Source organism: Rousettus aegyptiacus, unplaced genomic scaffold (assembly GCF_014176215.1).
Source record: "Rousettus aegyptiacus isolate mRouAeg1 unplaced genomic scaffold, mRouAeg1.p scaffold_m13_p_3, whole genome shotgun sequence".
In the NCBI taxonomy this organism is placed as follows: Eukaryota; Metazoa; Chordata; class Mammalia; order Chiroptera; family Pteropodidae; genus Rousettus; species Rousettus aegyptiacus.
This window is the reverse complement of record NW_023416306.1, coordinates 27739955-27758220: the sequence shown is the minus strand read 5'-3', so window position 1 is coordinate 27758220 and position 18266 is coordinate 27739955. Positions and strand designations below refer to the sequence as shown.

At 49.3% G+C, this 18266-nt stretch overlaps 1 protein-coding gene across 1 annotated transcript; it reads left to right on the top strand.

Annotated features, from left to right (window-relative positions):
* The first annotated feature begins 11648 nt into the window (after positions 1-11648).
* On the top strand, positions 11649-13424 carry FOXE1 (forkhead box E1). Its single transcript, XM_016146219.2, has one exon. The coding sequence runs from the start codon at positions 11649-11651 to the stop codon at positions 12765-12767; it is 1119 nt and encodes a 372-aa protein (XP_016001705.2). The 3' UTR covers positions 12768-13424.
* Positions 13425-18266: the final 4842 nt, after the last annotated feature.

Below are 18266 nucleotides of genomic sequence, written 5' to 3'. Positions count from 1 at the left end.
CCCGAGCCCGGGCATCCTATCCCATCTCAATGCAGCAGCTAGAAGGATGACCTACATATAAGCCCTGAACATGGAGATACCGAAATACTGTGATGCTCCATAGATAAAGAGCCGCTGCCCAGGCCCCAGCCCCCACCTTTACCCATGTCTCCAGCTGTCCTGTCTCAGCCTCTTCCCTGGGATTTCAAGATCGCCTTAACTAAAGAGTTAAAGCCTGACATATCAAGGGGGATGAGTAGTCCTAGCAGGCTTCTATTTTGATTAGGCCCCTGTTCCAGCATATAAATTCTGATTGGTCGACACCCTTGATTTACTGGTCTATTCTTTTGCTTTGTTTTGTTCTGTTTCTTTTTTTTTTTTTTAACAGCTTTCTAGAGGTATAATAGAACAAAAAACTGTATACATTTTTATGAGTTAGACATATACTTACACCAGTGACATGTATCACTACGATCAAGGTAACATACATATCATCATCTCCAAAAGAGTCATTGTGTCCCTTTTGTGTGGGTGTGTGTGTGTTAAGAACATTTAATATAAAATCTACCCTCTTAACAAATTTTTAAGTGCACACCACCTATCATTACATCTTATGGCAGATCTCGATAACTTACTCATTCTTCTTGTGTAACTGTAATTTTATACTCATTGACTAAAATACTGGCTGTTAAATATGTTTCATAATACTCCATATGGCTAGGGAGACTGTGGGGGAATCTCCAGTACTTCTCAATTGTTTTGAGTGTGAGGATCCTTTTTTAACAGCTATAAATTCCACAGTTTTCACAACATGCAGACATATCTGTAAGGTAGATATACTTTTCAGTAAACATTGATTGGGAAACTTCATGTCCAAAAACTAACCAAAATTTCAGTAACATCTTTAAATGAATTTGCATTTTATTTATGGCACAGCTTTAGACACATTTGAAAAGTAGAAAGTAGTCATATGTATAAATGCAAGACCTGTGATGACTTAATCAATAGATAATGCCAAGCGATCATATGGATTAGAGCATATGTCTTCTCTTCCACGGGGAAAGAATTTTTACTAACCTAGCCAACCAAATTTTTCCCCTCAATTTGATGGCTGAAGAAACTGAGGCTAGAGAAAAGATTGGACCTTCTCGAACCCATTCATGACTTGGAGCTAAAACTTGAAGCAATTTCACATCCCAGATGTACTACATCTAAGGAGTGCTGTATTAGGGGGTGCAGACTGGGCAGAGGACATCTTGGCCTGGGCCACCAGTGACTTCTCCATTAAGGGGCAAAAATCATTCATGGATATAGCCAGGCAAAGACTTACTGTCCTTTCACTGGTTAAGGTCGACCTTACAGAGGCTACTCAAGCCTTTTAGACTTAGAGAAGGGAGAGGTTTTGCAACACGGCTCAGCCTCCAAGGAGAACACAGACTACTCCAGCTACTGACCGCAATGATCAGAGAATCTGTGCCTCTTATTGCCCACTAGAACTTATGCAAGAGGTCTTATGGGCCCTGAAAGCAAAGGACACCGTAAGGCAGAGTTGGAAGTGTAATAACGCATGAATACACCAGGGTATGGCAATGAAAGACTACACAGGCTTTGGCAGGAAACAGAGGGGGATCAAATTCATCTCAGGTATATGGCCTCGGCCAAGTTTTACTTAACTTTTCAGATCTCAATTTCTAAATCTGTAAAATGGGACAGCTCTGAGGACTGATTATTGAACGAACATATGTATAGCTCCTATTCAAAGCCTGATACAGGTATATTGCTTAACAAATGTTCGGTTTCCCAGAATCATCAGGAAAATTCAAACTCCTGTATTCAGCAGGAGTACTGTTATCTAACAATTGGTTTAAGAACCACTACCTTGTTCTGAACAGTAATTATTTCCAGGCCCTTAGTTTGATTTTTATTCTGCTTACTTTTCCAATTCTTCACTCTTTCATTTCTTCTTCTTTCCAATTTTCCTATATCAAGCACTATTCCAAAGCCACTTTAAGCTCAGATGGGTCAATTCTGCAAGCCGCACCCAGCTAAGCCGCATTCAAATTCCTGACCCATTGAAACTGTGAGATAATAAATGTTTGTTGGTTCAAGCCACTAATTTTGGGATAATTTGTTACATAGCAATAGATAATAATTATATTATTAGTCATGAGGGAAAAGGCTACCGTGAAAAGGTTAAATCAACACTAGACTTTTTCATTCACAAATTAAAGCTACAATGAGATACCACAATATATTCACTAAAAAAAAAAGCAAAATGGAAAAGACTGAACATATTAAGTGTTGGTGAGGAGGTGAAGCAACCAGAATTCTCATGTACTCCTAATGGAAATAAAAGAAATACAGCCACTCTGTGAAACAGGTCGGCAATTTCTTAAAATTTTAAACATATACCTACCATCTGACCCAGATATTCCACTTCTAGGTAACTACTCTAGAGAAATGAAAATGTATGTCCACATAAAGATTTGTATACAATCATTCATATTAATTTTGTAAGAGCCAAAAGTGGAAGTGACCCAAATGTCCATCAACAAGTGAATGAATAAATCATGGTATATCCATATAATGGTATACTACGTAGAAAAAAAAGAATTGACTATTGTATCACAACATAAATGAAAATCAAAATAGTTATGCTGAGTGAACACAATCAAACAAAAAGAATACACAGTGTTATTCCATTTATATAAAATTCTATAATATGCAAATTTGTCTACAGTAGCATAAGTATATCAGTGATTGCCTACAGATAGTGAGGATGGTGGGTTTGAATCAATCACGAGGAGCATAAAGGAAATTTTAGAGGTGATGCATATGTTAATTATCTTGATTGTGATGGGTTGCAAGATATCCTTGGGGATAACTTGATAGCACTAAATTAAGAACGATAAAAATGTTCCTGGCCCTATAAATCTCACTCTTAGGAGTTTGTCTTAAGGGTATTTCAAAATAAATAAAAAGCTCTTTATACAAACACATTCAAAGCGGCATCACCTATAGCAAAGATATCTGGAAATCACCTAATTTGCCCAGCTACTTTAAAAGGGTTAAATCAACACTCAACCTTTTCATTCACAATTCCAGATGAAAAATGGAAAGTAAAGGGCAACGTGTAGTTATATTTACAAAACAATACAAACACACCACGTACAAAGATTAAAGAATTATGCATACACTATGGTTACACCTATGTAAACATACATATATATGTGTGCAAGAACACAAAGGAGAAAAAAAAAAAAGGACACAGAGAAACCCGGTAGATGAATGATAGCTAACCGGCATGTGGATGACTTTTTGCTTCTTGTTTTGTCACCTGTAATGTTACAATGTTTTCATAACAGTTTTTAAAATGGCTTCTTGTTGGTTTTGGCTCAGTCTCTCAACCTGGTGATTATTCCAACTCTCGCATCTATCAGTTACCAGCATCAACACCTTAGTGTGGTCAGCCACAAGCCCAATCAGCCTGCCTTCTATGTCTTCTTCTGAATCATTGATAAAATGCTGAATGGCTACAGAGTGTGGCGTAAAAGACACACTCTTTTCTTCTCTTGGTGGAAATATTTAATCAGTGTCAATCTGTTTAGGTTTTTTCAATACCACAAATGACAGAAACTAGTTCCCAAGGGAGGAGTACTAGGTGGCCAGCAAAGTAAACCTGGAGAAGGAGGTAGAGCGGCTTACCTGAGCTTATTCACTGGGTAAAGTCAATGTCATCTCTGGCAAGCAAATGCCCTGACAATCAGAGGCAGTTCCACAAACCACATGTAGGAAATAGCGGAAGGTCTATGAGAAAGTCAGAACTTTTTGAAGTGATAGAAACCTTGTAAGATGACCATGGAGAAAATTTGGTAGCACTAAATAAAGAACCGTAAAAACATTCCTGGCCCCATAAATCTCACTCTTAGGAATTCGTCTTAAGAGTACTTCAAAATAAATAAAATCCCTTTATACAAACACATTCAAAGCAGCATCATCTATAGCAAAGATATTGGAAATCACCTAATTTGCCCAGCTACCATCAAAGGTAGTCTACTGACCCAGAGCCAAGTTCCAGCAATCTATTTGGTCCCACCACCTGGGGCCAGTTTGGCCTGCCCAGGGTTCAGGAAAAACAGAGGAGCCATATACACCACCAATGAAGGTGAGGCTCCCTAAAGAGACCCCGGTGGCAGTCTCTCACCTCTTCCCTACTTCTGAAATATGTCAAAATTCACATCAGGAGAGGAAGCCCAGATCCCCTAACCTGCCCTGTGTCCCTGTATTTCTGGGCTACTGGGTGGTAGCACATGAATGGCTTCAGGACTGAAGAATATGCTTCTGACTATGCCCAGCCCAGTGCTGAAGCTTCCCCCAACCCTTTTGCCAAAAGGTTGAGCCAAATCTGCCTGGGCAGAAACTGAGGCTATATGCAGACCCAAGGCCCTAAGTCTCCAGGACACTAGGGAGAAAGGCTGCCCCTGTGAGAATTTCAGACCCCAGCCCCGTAGGGCAAGGTGGCCAAACTGTCCCTCTAAGATGGCCCCAGGATCATCCCAGAGGCCTCTGCACCTTGGATAAAAGATATCATTCTGATCTGAACCTTCCCTTTTGCCCTGTTTACCACCTGTGAGACTCCTGCTTCTGCCTACCCGTCTAGATGGCATATCCAGTCATCATGCCTTCTAGATCCAGTGCTCTGCCTGTGCTTCTGGATGCACCCCCAGTGCCCAGTTAGCGATAAGCCTGAGACTTACCCCCAAGTCTCCTGACACATTAATGTATTTAATGTATGTAAAGTGCTAAAAACAGTGTCTGTACATAGAAGAGTTTTATGTGTTTGCAGTTAATATTAGTAACCTTTGCAACTCTCCTATAACATCAGATTGTACCCATTTTATAGATTGAAAAGTTGTGGTTCAGAGTGAATAAGCAGACAAAGGTCACACAGTTAGGAAGAGCCAGAGAAAGAAACTGACCCAAGACTGTGTGACTCTAAGTAACTGGCTCTTACAGCAGGGCTACATTGTGCTTTGGGCCGAGCCCTGTGCTGGTGACTCAGGTGCCCAGTTGCACAAAGCTACACTTCCTGCCATTGAGGAACTCCCAAGGAGGAACAGAGACAGTCACATAACCAAATTATTACACCACAAAACTTGTGACAAGTGCCAAAACCCAAACATGCTGGGGCATGCTCAAAGAGGGAGTGTTGAGCTACTTGGGCAGATCAGGGAGGACTTCCCAGAAGAGGAGACATTTGAGCTGAGGTGGGTAGGGGACCAGCTTTTCCAAGCTGAAGGTATAAACTTATGCAAAAGAACTGGAGAACACTTGGTGGGGAGTTCTCTGAAGCGGGGTTAGATGAAGGGTGGGGAGAGGCTGCGTTGTGTAGGCAGGGCCCTGAACTGCCAGGCCAGGGAAAGTGCACTTGATCTTTCCTTGGATGAAGGGGAGCTGCTTAGGGTCTTGGAACAGCCAAGCGTCCCAGTTTCTACAGAGACAGACAGCAAGAACACCCTGCTGGGGAGGACAGTTTGGAGCCTCAGACTTGTCCAGAAGGATGACACCGTGTAACCCCATCTCACCTCTCCCTGAGCCAGGCTCAGCAGAGCAGAAGGAACTAAGGGCTCCCAGAAGCACTTGAACAGAAAGGTGGAGGATCATGATGTCCACCAGCTCCAGTGTTCTCCTGAGGCAACCTCCTCCGTCTGTCCCAGCCTTGCCACTGTCCACACCAGCCTTCTACACACCTGCCTACTCACCAGCCTAGTGTGGGCAGCCAGGTCTTGCCTAGAGCGTGCAACTCGCTCCCTTCTTCCCATCCGCTCCCTTCCCATCTGCAGGCTCCCTTTAGGAGTAACTCCGGGTAGACGTGCCCAGAAAGGGAGGACAAGTGCAGGCCTATTCATACACAGAGGTGAAAAGACGGAAGGTGAGACCAAGAGATACAGCCCCGCCCCCAGTTTTCGAGACAAAGAGACTCCAAAGAGCCTGAAAGTTCCAGAGAAGAGCTGAAATGGGTACAAGTGTCTTCCACTTCCTGGCGACATTGCCTGCCTCGCGCCATAGGTGCTGAGCAACCAGCCGGCTCCGCCTGGGTCGTCTGAGGGACCCGCATGAGGCACCGTGCCAAGCTCTGACCGACCTTATCCACATCCCCGACCCCACCGCAGGAGTGGGGACTGAGCTGCGGAGTGAGCCACCCTGATGGACGCAGTGCCTGCTGCAGCAGGCGTCAAGGATCCCAATTCAGAGGCCTGGGGTCCGTACCAAGTCTGGCCTGGGGAAGGGGGACAAGTCACTGTCTTCCTGTGCCTCAGGTAGCTGAACTAGAATCCAGTCTAGTGCATTTCACCTTTGAGGGGAAGGGGAAGTAATCATCGGCTCTTTTGAGGTGATCTTGCAAATCGGGAACTCTAACGCCCGAAATGAACGTCCGCAAACTTCTGTGCAAATTCTGCGCTTCTCGGAGTCCCAAAATCCTACAAGGAGTTCGGAAAACGCAATCAGGACGCCCGACGATCTAAGAGGGCTGCGCTTGCTTCCACAGTCCCAGAATCTAACAGACATGTGCCTGCCTGCGGGGCTGGGAAGACTCAGGATATGTATCTACCGCCACCTCCGCCCAGAGCCACGGCTTTCCCAAGAGAGCCCATTCGCCACCGCCGAGGTCTCTCGCACCCGGTGACCCGGCTGGGTCCGAAAGGATGAGGATCTAGCCTTGCATTCCTCGACCCTCTGCTCTGGAACTCTCACAGAGTTCGAGAGAGCTAACCAGGGGGGCGAGGACAAGGTCGAGATCCAAGCTCAGGCTCGGCTCTGTCCTCCACTCGCTGTGTACCGTGGGACAAGTCCGCGCCCCCTTGGAGCCGACCTGCCCTTTTCGCCATCCCCGCGGAGCTCCTGTGTGTCGGAGCCGACTCCTGATCTCACTGTTCCGGGGACTCGCGGGAAGAGTTGCGAGAGGGCTCCGGAGCAGGGATGGGGAGCGGAGAAAAACGCGAGGTGCTTCCTCGAGGTGAGCCGGAAGGCTGGTGGCAGGAAGCAGAAGGCTTCCCTCTCTGAGCCCGTTTCTCCGTCCGATCTCCGGAGTGATGACAGTTCTCCGTTCACGGTGTAAGTGAACCGACGGCGAGAAAGCGCTTGAAGCCTGGGTGCCCCGCCCGAGCTCCAGGGTCATGCGCCACGCTGGGAGCAGAAATGCGACTGGACCTCCTCCCCCGCTAGGCCACAGAAAATATTTTACTTTACTCAACCAGTACTTCTTCCACGGGCGCATCTCATCTCCACCCATACTTAGGAACGACTTCAATTTTCCCCAGCAGCTTATCTCTTTTTCCACGTTCAAGTTTCACCCGGAAAACAATTTAAATGACGAAAAAAAACAGTCGCGGGTGGGCGATGGGTCGGTCCCACTCCAATCTTTCAACTCCCTGGAAGACGGACGACAGGTTGGGGATCCTCCACTTAACAAACGGGGAAACCGAGGCCTAAGAAGAGCTACAGATGACTCAAAGCCTCTGAGCCAGTAATGAGCTAGCTAGAATCGGAGCCCTCACTCGGTGGAGCTGCTGGCAGCGCTGTGACATGTACCCCCTTCTCCCGCAGTATATTGCTCTGATGCTCCCTGAGGCCCTAAAGACGCTGACCCTGACCGACTGTCCCAGAGTAACTCAGTCACTGTGTTGTCACTGTACCAAGATTCTTGGATCTGAGTTGCAAACATTGGGGGCTGGAGTTTCCATTGTCACTTGGTAAGGAGAGTGACCCGGGCAGGGCAATTAAGCCACTAGCGAGGCTCTGAGAACTCAGGAAAAGAGGAGAGGCCTCCAGGGCCAGGTAAAGAGCCCCAAGACCCCAGTTTCCCTTTCCACACAGAACCTCCTCTGGGAGACTTTATGCCAGCCCCTTGGCAATTTGTGGCTAGTTTCCCTCCAGCTCAAATTTCCAAGGTTTCCTTACTGGGTCAAGGGATAGGCAGGAATCTTCCATGATTCTTTATATTTACAAACCCTCCCAGGGCACTTCAAAACTCAGGAAAGAAGTTATAGAGGGAAAGTTGCCTGTGTCTTCTACAGATCACCTGCACTTCACCCCCCCCCCCAAAAAATTGCACATAGAATAGCCTGTAAAAGGGCAGATTTTTCCAAAGAGTGCTGGGAATACACTTAAGGCTGAAGGCAAGTGAAAAGCAGATGGAAATCACCCAGCACCCATTCACATGGATGGCAACCCATCCCTGCTGGACTAGGAGAATGATTCCAAGGGGCTGGCACCCACTGGATAGCTTTCAAATGGTTTTCAATGGCTCTGTTACCCCTAGGAAGATTAAGGAGCGCGGCACCAGAGAAGAGGGGAAGACTTGACCAGAGAAAAGCGAAGAAATGTCCGAGCACCAAAGGGATCTTCATGTATAGTTTTGTCCAGCTGGGTAAAGTGTCCCAGTTCACTTATCAAATCCTTTCATTCACATTCTACATCATGGATTCACAGAATTTTCAAAGTACAGAATTTTGAAATGTATTATCAGAATAAAACATTTATGGACTCGAATCTTTAAAATCTTTGTTCTTGAAAATCTTAGAATCTTAAGAATTCTAATCTCAGGATGCTAACTCTTGGTCTGGTGCCCAGCTGCTTGGTAGCCGCAAAGTTTGAGAAAAGGGAATCAGAATTCCAGAAGAATGGGTCCACAGACAAGAAACACTGAAGATCAAGCAATCTTCAGACATGGGAGCTTCTAGCCATAGTAGAGAATTATAAAGTAAAGAATCATAAAGTCATGGAATCAAAGCCATGACCGATAAGTCATAGGTCATGAATATTTTGAGAATAATTAGATTTAGATTCTTTGAGTTACAGAATGGTGGGATAGTACTAACATTTGGGGATTAAGGAATAAGAGAGTTGCAGATCTATAGGAACCAAATTTTCCAATCAAACATTTCTAGACAGAAATTCAAATGAAGTAACATATACTTTAGAGCTACAAAAAATATCTATGAACTTGAAAAGCTGCAGCTCCCAGCAATGGTATCATATTTTCAGGCACGAATCTTAGTCCTACCATCTTAAAATGAGGAATACTCTTTTACACTTTGACAAGAAGCTTAAAGTCACACGACTATAGAGCAGTCAAAGAATTTAGACTTCGGGTCATGGAACCTGAGAATTACAGAATCACGTTCTCTGATTTACAGAATCACGTTAGGATAGGTAGTCCAAAATTTAAATTTTGGAACTCTTAATCTTAGTATCTTGGAAATACGGAGAACCACAAAATCAAGTATTAAAAGACTTATGATGTGATCTGGTCAAAATTTTTTAAAAAGTAAACTCCCCCCCTTTGTAAAAACATAACTGGATAAAAACAGATTTTAGCATCTTCGTAAATTTGAAAGAAGGAAGCTGGGAAGCTTCGTTGGGCAAGTGAAAAGCCCCTCTCCAGCCGTTCTAGCACCCATCCGCTGAGGAATTATACAAACCATTCAATCGCTTCCACAGCTCAATCGGCGGATCCTGGATCTGGGTTTTTTGCCTCTTTCTTCCGAAAGCTGTTGCTCAGTGATTGGCGGGGCTGAGCCGGCCCCTGGCTCACTGCCACTAAGAACGCGACTCAAACCTCGGAAGCTGTGCAGCCCACATTCTCGCGGCTCACGCCGCTGCGCCCAGCCCTGCACCCGCAGCTCCGCGGAACACTGCGTCCCGGCTGAAGCCTCTAGAGTTGATATCAAGGCCTGGAATCCTAAGGCTAGAAGGAGCCTCCGAGATCCACAGATGCCCTCCCGCCTCCGATTCACACAGCAGAAAATTGAGGTCCTGCGAAGCAGAAGGGACAGGCCCAAGATCTCTCCGCGAAAGATCACGAAGAGAACCCAGGCCGGTGGGACTGCCGCGGCTGAGTCCCGCCTTCCCGGGCTGTAGGAAACGAACTCAGAAACCGGACACCCGCGAAGCAAGCGGTCTGCCTGCCCCTTCGCTCCCGGAGAGACACGCCCAACCGAAGCACCCCCCAGCCCTCAACTTTAGCAGCCTTCACTCCCAGCTGCGAGAATGGGTGGCTCGGTGGCCCCCAGGGTCTTGGGAGCCACTTGGAGCCTTCTGGCCTGGGCGAACTGGAGGAGGAGGTGACCGCGAGGGAGCAGACGCCTAGCCTTCATCCTCTTTAAGCTGTGTGCCACTCTCCATCATACGAACGGAGAGGGGTCCCGAGTCCCCCAAAGGCAGATGACTGCAGGATGAGGGTGGCCTTTCCCTAAGTATCGTCAACGGAGGGGCTCTAGGGATGCAAATCCTCCGTACAGTCAAGAAACCTGGGAGCCAAAGAAGGAAAGTGCTGCCTCCAGCATGTAGCAGGGAAGCGCAGTGCGAACAGACGCGAGCGTGCGGCTCTGCTTCGCGGCGAAGTCTCCGTGGGGCTGTGGCCAGATCACACCTCCCCTACTGGACTTAGGAATCCTTGTCTGAAAGATGAGGGACTGAATAGGGGAACGGGCAGCCAGCCTTGACCTGGGTTAGGAAATCATTGTAAAAGACCTTCGGAGCCAGTCACCAGGAACGTCTTTCCCCTTCCCCGTCCTTCACCCCACAGGAACCAAGCGCCCCCTCGGCCAGTTCTCACCCTCTCCGGAGAAAAAGTGAAGCAAGCCCTTCCTTTCACCTGCGGATCCCAGACCTCCGCAGAGATTGGAAATTTCGGACGCGCTGAGTTTGGGCGCTGAGGTCTCCCGAGACAGTCCCTGGCCTCTCCTGGCCTCAGTCTCCCCGTCGGCACGCAGAGGCGGCCGGCTTGGGGGCTTGCCGAGCGGCCTCCCTGCTCTGTTGGTGTGGGGCTCCATCCGCCGCCACAGCTGCTCGCAACCTGGGGAGGTGCGTTGGGACTCAGGGGGCGGGCAGTTGGGGGGCGGGCGGGGAACGGGCGCCGCCCCAAGCTTCCTGGCGCCTTTAAGGAGGAGAAGCCGGCAGAAGGAGGAGCTGGTCCCGGTAAGTGCAGGGGAGCACCTCGCCAGCTGTCCGGGTGGTGGTGGAGGCCAGTGCTACAGAGAGGGAGTCACCGGCTGCCCTGCCTGGCCTGCGCCGCGACTTGGCCGCGGGCGCCCTGCCTCCCTGCCCTCCGCGGCCAGGGCCTCCGGGGCGCGGCCTAGGCGGCCCCCACCAGAGTACTCACGCCGTCATAACTGCCCTCTCTTCTGGTCTTACGGCCCGCAGCCTCCTCTGCGTGCACTACCTCGACGGTTATCTTCAGATCAGCGGGAAGCCCAGGTCAACTGCTGGCGCCTCCGCCCCAGGACTGCTTCCTGACCCCCTGACCGTCTGGCACCAGCGCGCGAAGGATCCCTCTGCCCATGACGGGGGCCTAGTCCTGGTCCCCACGCCACTGCCGGCGCCTGGCCTCGAGTTCCAGACCACGAGCAGAGCTGTCGGTGGGCGGGACACTGCGAGCCTCTGTCCGCCCTGAGCCGGCCCTGAAACCACCGGCGCCCAGCCTCCAGCGCGCCTCTGCCGGGGAGGCTGTGCTCCCGGGGCCAGCCCGCGAGGACTCCCCTGAGCTCTCCGCAGAGGGGTCCAGCGCTCGTGCCTGTGACCCTGCGGGGCCGGGCCCCGCAGCTCCCAGACCCGCCCCCGATCCTCGACAGCAGCGGGCGGCGGGGACCCGGGACGGCTGCACCATGACGGCCGAGAGCGGGCCGCCGCCGCCGCCGCAGCAGGAGGCGCTGGCTGCGGTGAAGGAGGAGCAAGGCGAGGCGGGCGCCGGGGTCCCGGCGGAGGCAGCCGTCCGCGGCGCGGGCGGACGGCGGCGGAAGCGCCCTCTGCAGCGCGGGAAGCCGCCCTACAGCTACATCGCGCTCATTGCCATGGCCATCGCGCACGCGCCGGAGCGCCGCCTCACGCTGGGCGGCATCTACAAGTTCATCACCGAGCGCTTCCCCTTCTACCGCGACAATCCCAAAAAGTGGCAAAACAGTATCCGCCACAACCTCACGCTCAACGACTGCTTCCTCAAGATCCCGCGCGAGGCCGGCCGCCCCGGCAAGGGCAACTACTGGGCGCTCGACCCCAACGCCGAGGACATGTTCGAGAGCGGCAGCTTCCTGCGCCGCCGCAAGCGCTTCAAGCGCTCGGACCTGTCCACGTACCCGGCCTACATGCACGACGCCGCGGCCGCGGCCGCCGCCGCCGCCGCCGCCGCCGCCGCCGCCGCCATCTTCCCGGGCGCGGTGCCGGCTGCGCGCCCGCCCTACCCCGGCGCCGTCTATGCGGGCTATGCCCCGCCGTCGCTCGGCGCGCCGCCCCCGGTCTACTACCCCGCTGCGTCCCCGGGCCCGTGTCGCGTGTTCGGCCTGGTGCCAGAGCGACCACTCACCCCGGAGCTGGGCCCCACGCCGTCGGGGCCCGCGGGTTCCTGTGCCTTCGCCTCAGCCGGCGCCTCCGCCGCTACCGCCGGCTACCAGCCCACCGGGTGCGCGGGGACGCGACCTGCCAACCCCTCCGCCTATGCGGCCGCCTACGCGGGCGCCGACGGCGCGTACTCTCAAGGGGCCAGCGGCGCCCTCTTCGCAGCAGCTGGCCGGTTGACGGGGCCTGCCTCGCCCCCCGCGGGTGGCAGCAGTGGCGGCGTGGAGACCGCAGTGGACTTCTATGGGCGCACATCGCCGGGCCAGTTCGGAGCGCTGGGGCCCTGCTACAACCCTGGTGGGCAGCTCGGAGGGGGCAGTGCAGGCGCCTACCACGCTCGACATACGGCTGCCTATCCTGGTGGAGTAGATCGTTTCGTGTCCGCCATGTGAGCCAGTCGAGCACGAGGTCGAAAATTCATGGATGCCTTGGCAGTTTACACGAAGTATCCCCGAGACCTGAGGACAGGACTGGAGATGGGACCGAATTGAAAGCCACATGGAAGGGACCGAGCGGGCAGGAGAGGCGCAGCCTCCGGGTGCACTGCGTACACACCTTGTTTGCTTTGTAAATGGGAGGAAATGGGAAGAGGAAGCCTTGGCCCACGGACGGGGTGGAACAAAGGACCCTCAGTGAGTCGAAGCTCCCCAAAGGATATGCCTTTCTAACATTCTACCTGGAAGGGTCCTTGGTAATAAAGGGGGCGCAGCGTAGTGTCTACACCAGACTCTAGGATCCGAATTGTGGGGAATCACAGAACTTAACTTCTACTGTGCTGCGCTAAACTTGGGCTTTTTTACGCGGTTTGACCTCTTGTGCCTTTGATTGTGTTACTACAATAAAACGCTCCAATAGCACCTTTCTTCTTAAGGTGAGGAAGACATTTTACAAAAGAAGTAGTTTTTTTCTTTTCTTTTCTTTTTCTGAATTGGAGAAATCTCTGCTTCGCTTGACTTGGGGCTGGTTTTCCCTGCCTCTGAGAACAGCAGACCCTGCTCTGAGTCTGGACTGTGCTTCAGCTCCACAGTGTGACCCAGTCCTATAACGCATGCCCTCACTGTCCCCATCTATTATACAAAAGGGCTGCAGGATTCAATCTCCCATATGATTTTTAAAGGCCTCATCATTGTGGATGCTGCCTTGCATATTTGGCAGCGTCCTGGGCCACCCAGGGCCTAACCCTATTCCAGGGAATTGGAATGGAGCTCACAGCAAGCATCTAATCTAAATTCTCTGGATTAGCTCCAGGCAGTGATTATATAATTTCTTGAATCTTTCGAGCATGATGTGCTAATCATTTGGCAGCTGTTTCATCTGGGTCATAAATGTAGTTTTTCAATAAAGCAGGTAGAAATACATTTGTCCATTTTCCACACTTTCATCAAGCAGCCCTGGATCCAGTAGGTGAACTCAAGTTCAAAGAGATGACAGGATTCGTGGGAGCCCATTAGTGACAGCTTTCAGTTTATTGGGCTGGCTCTGCCATCCCTGACACCCTCTGCCTACCTACCCTCAGCAGCCTCCCTATGCAAAAGAGAGTGAAAATTTAATTAGGGTGGTCAGTGGAATAAGCTTTAGGAAGAAACTGATTTTTTAACTTAGTTTTATATCTGTTTGTTTTAAGCAGCAAGCTGACTAAAATCAGAGAAAGCCCAACCACTCCCCACATTTCTCTTTAGAAATCTTATAAGTGTCAATTCTGGAGCGAAAATTTTTAGTGTTAAATATTTCAGAGGCGTGGTGTGCAGCCTTCAGATAAACCTGAGTGTTCAGATGAACTGTTTTAATAAAAATCTTTGAGCAAGTGAGCTCTGGCAAGAGAAACCCAGATTGTTTCTTCATAGTTAACTTAGGGAAAGGTGTCTGTGTGTGAGAAAGAACACTGAAAGCCATTGTTACTTTTTAATTTTGCGGAATGCGCTATCCTGTTCACACACGTGTGAATATGATTCAGTTCAGGAGGGTATTTGTCTAAATCAGTGCTGTCCGATAGAAATATAATGCAAGCTATATGTATAATTTACATTTTTTAGTAGCCACATTACTAAAATAAAAAGGAAAGCGAAATTTAATAATGTATTGTATTTAACCCAATATATCAAAACATTTATCTCAACACAATATAAAAATTGAGATATTTTACTTTTTTCATACTAAGTCTCTATAATCTAGCGTGTGTTTTACATTTTCACCTCATCTAAATTTGGACTAGCCACATGCCAAGTGCTCCATAGCAATGCATGGCTATATTGGACAGTACAGGTATAGATGCTGGTCCTTCCTAAGTTTGGAAGGCAGCTGGAGCACTGACCCTGATGCCAGTGGGTCCAGATTCAAATCCAGCTTTGTGACCTTAGAAAAGTCTAGATGTTGGGTGTCCTCTCTATATGGATCCTTGCAGGTGTGAAATTCAAAGGTTCTCCATGCACAGATAGACAGTCTAGCTGTCCCCGACAGAAGTCAGGGTGCCTTTCCTCATTGGCAGTAGCCAGAAATTGAGAGCTCTCTACCCGGGATTTTTGTCCTTGGCTGGCAAGTCCCTTAGCCAGGAGATTTGGGCTGAAGGACAGTCTGTGTGCCTGGTTAGTACAGGAGTGTATCCTTTCTCTGTTTTTTTTTTTTTTTTTTTAAATTACCAAGTCAAGTGCTTTGACAGCGCCATTAACCTTAAGCCAGTCCCTTCTCTAGTATCCTCGTTTGTGAATGGGAATGTGTGACCCCTACCTCACAGTCCTCCTGAAGTTAAACGTAGGTGACAAGAGAGGTGAAAAATGCTTTATAAACTGTAAAGCGCGGGGCACAGGAAGGAGGAGAGGCTTTGGGGAAGAAAAAAAAAAAAAAAGCATAGCCTTGTCCCAAAACCTTCTCAAGCATCACGATAAAGCCCCGGGAATGAGAAAGATGGTGTAGGACAGTGAAGGTGTCTTCTCTCCCCACGCTCCTCGTCAATTAGGACGCCAGGTGAGATCCTGCCAAAAGCAAGGGTCTGTGCCAGGAGAGAGAGGACGCAGCTAAGAGGGAACTGGGTGTGTATAGGGATCGCGGGAAGAGACTAACTGAACCGCGGAGGGTTGCGATCAAGACGTTGAAGACAGCGTCAGCTTTCCTCGGCCACCCGCCGGCCGGCGACACCCAAAACTCGCGCCACCCGGGCCTGGCCAGTTTCACCATCTACAGATGCCGCGCAGGCGAGCGAGCGCCGCTCCGACTTCAACCACGACTAGGGTCGCAGGCAGACCCTCCAGTCCGCTGATTCCAGGATCTTGAGAACATTCCCACTCCAAGAATCCCCAAACCGTGAAACAGGACGGGCCGGTTCCCCATCGGGGGCGCTCAGCGACCGGAGGTGCGTTTCTCTTTATTTTCTTCTCATTATGAAACCAGAAAAATCCTTCGCCTCTCTTTGGGCCCTGCATCCCAGCGTCGTGTGTAGGCGCCCCAGGCCGTGAATAATTAGATGCGTTCTTCCCTAATTGCCCAAGGCTCGTTAGAATTCGCCCCAGAGCTGTAACATTTATTTTCTTTCGAACTAACTTTGCTTGCAATTAAGCTTAGGAAACCAGTAACAAAAGCGGGATTGGCCCGAGGTCGTTTACTACGAAAACGTTTTAGGGCACCTTCTTCCCCAATTTAAGGGGTAAAGATTCTTATCCCAGCAGTAGAGGGAAGGGGCAGGAAGCTTCTTGTGGTGGTGGTTGATGGTGAAGGCGTTGGCGCTTCTCATCTCGGTGATTCCTGCGCCCAGAAGAGTAAGGGTAACTTTGTTGAAATGAATTCGGGCGATTAAACACCCATGAGCTGAACTAAACACCCATGACACGAAGCTGCTGTATGTAGTTTACCCAGCACACTCATAAACACAATCTCATTTACTAAGAACCTTGTGAGCATTTTCTTTTATTAAAATTAATTTTCATATTATGACATTGGCACGTGTTCATTATTTTAAAAATACAAGCTAGAGAGAAAAAAAAAAAGCAGAGGAACCCGTAGTTCATCTAGAGAAAGCACAGTAAACACCTCAGTATTTTTTCTAGTTTTTGTTTTTGTTTTTCCTCCGTAGGAGGCCTGAATTCTGAACTTTGTCACTGAAATGCTTTGAGATCTTGAACAAGTTCCTTCCTTCACTAGGTAGGCCTCAGTTTCACCATCTACAGAACTAGGTGGCAGATCCCCTTTCACTCTGACATTCTCTAACTCCTGTTTTCTTGGTTATTTCAATCTAGGATATATATATATACTTTTCCCAGGGCCAGGAGAGAGGCTTGGACAGAGGCTTAGAGCAGAAACCCACTCTCCCAGCTGGTTTTTACACAAGAGACTGAAGCCCTGAGGCTTTGCAACTCTCATAGGCATCCCCTGGGAGCTGGCTAGAAATGCAGACTTATTGGACCAGAACCTGCATTTCAACAAGACCCTCAGGTGATTCATATGCCCTGGAAAGACGCAGAACTTTAGAGAAAGGAAAAACAAAAACGAAATAAAAACTCATTCCATTGTTGAGATCTGAGACCCCAGAATAACTTCTAGGAGCCTCCTGTTTCTGACTAAGAACACCAACCCACGAGACAGTGCTACCTTATAGCTCTGGCTGCAGAGAGGAGAGAGGGGTCCCTGCAGAGAGAGGCACAGGGCTGAGGTGGGTGGAGCACTTCACCTCCCCCCTAGGGTATACTTTCTGCGTCTTGGAATCCTAGCTCTTAGAATACATCTCACCTCATGTTCCCAGCTTTACTGTGACTGTGATAATGACATTCAATAAGTGTATCTGAAAGCATCTTGAAAGCTGGGCAGGAACCCAGGCTTCTGACTCCTAGCTGAGGCGCGTTGGCGACCTTTGGATTCTAGCCTCCATACCATTCCTAAGCAGCAATCATTTGCCCAAGCATGGCATAAACTTGGCCTCTGATCTCTCGGCTCTAGCCCCAAGTTTGGAGTAGCTGGGGATTTAGGAGAAAAATAAAGCTCTCTTCTCAGGACACAATAGCCAGCCAAAGGGGCCCCAATCTCTGAACCTGTCTGGGCTGAGGGATCCTCTAGAAGAACATTTTAAGTGCCTCTCGGACAGCGCAAGATCCTGGGCACCCTAATAAATCCTCTCCCATCCCAAACACACACACCTTTCTGGAGAACTTGGTTTCCGTGCTCATTCTATTCCTGAGAAGTGCTGACTCCGCTGACTCCTACGTAGGATTGGGGGGAGGGGACGGGGGTGGGGAGGTGAGGAATGGTAGGAATGGCCCTGATGAAAAACAGTTCAGACAGAGAGCAGGTACCATGAAGAATAGGGCCGGACCTTCAGATTGGGGAAGCGTTCTTCCTGGGATCACATAGCAACTCTCTGGGAGAACCAGGACTCTCATCTCAGTGCTCACATGAGTTCTCAATAAAAGGAATAAAGAGAAACATTGTCAGTGTATGTAGGGCTTCTGTAGGGGCACGTGACTTACTCAAGATCTCAGCTGTATCTGTGCCAAACTAGAACTTATGCCTTCCCCAAGGGAAATTGCATTTGATTATCATCTTAATAAAAAGCAACGTGGAAATGGAAATGGTCACATGTGGAGTGGAGGTAGAGGTTGGGGGTGGAGTGCAGAATGGGGGACTTCCCTGTTAGGACTCCATTGTGTGGATGGGTAAACTGAGCCCAGAACTGGTTTAACAAAAAGCTTAGAACAACCTGGAGAGAAAGGCAGTATGGGCTAGTGCTTCTCAGCCCAAACTGAGCAGAGAACTAAAGAAACAACTGGGTGGGCAGGTGGGTGGAGGAGGGTGGGAGGTCCTTAATGAGTTTGCTGCCTCATCTCTCCCTATTTCTACCCTTTCTCCAGCATTTTCTCTACATGGCTGAGGCCAAAGCCAACCTTTGCAGAGCTCCTGGAACGGTCCTT

Coding starts and splice junctions, on each gene's coding strand:
- FOXE1 (XM_016146219.2), top strand. CDS start 11,649: ATGACGGCCGAGAGCGGGCCGCCGCCGCCGCCGCAGCAGGAGGCGCTG.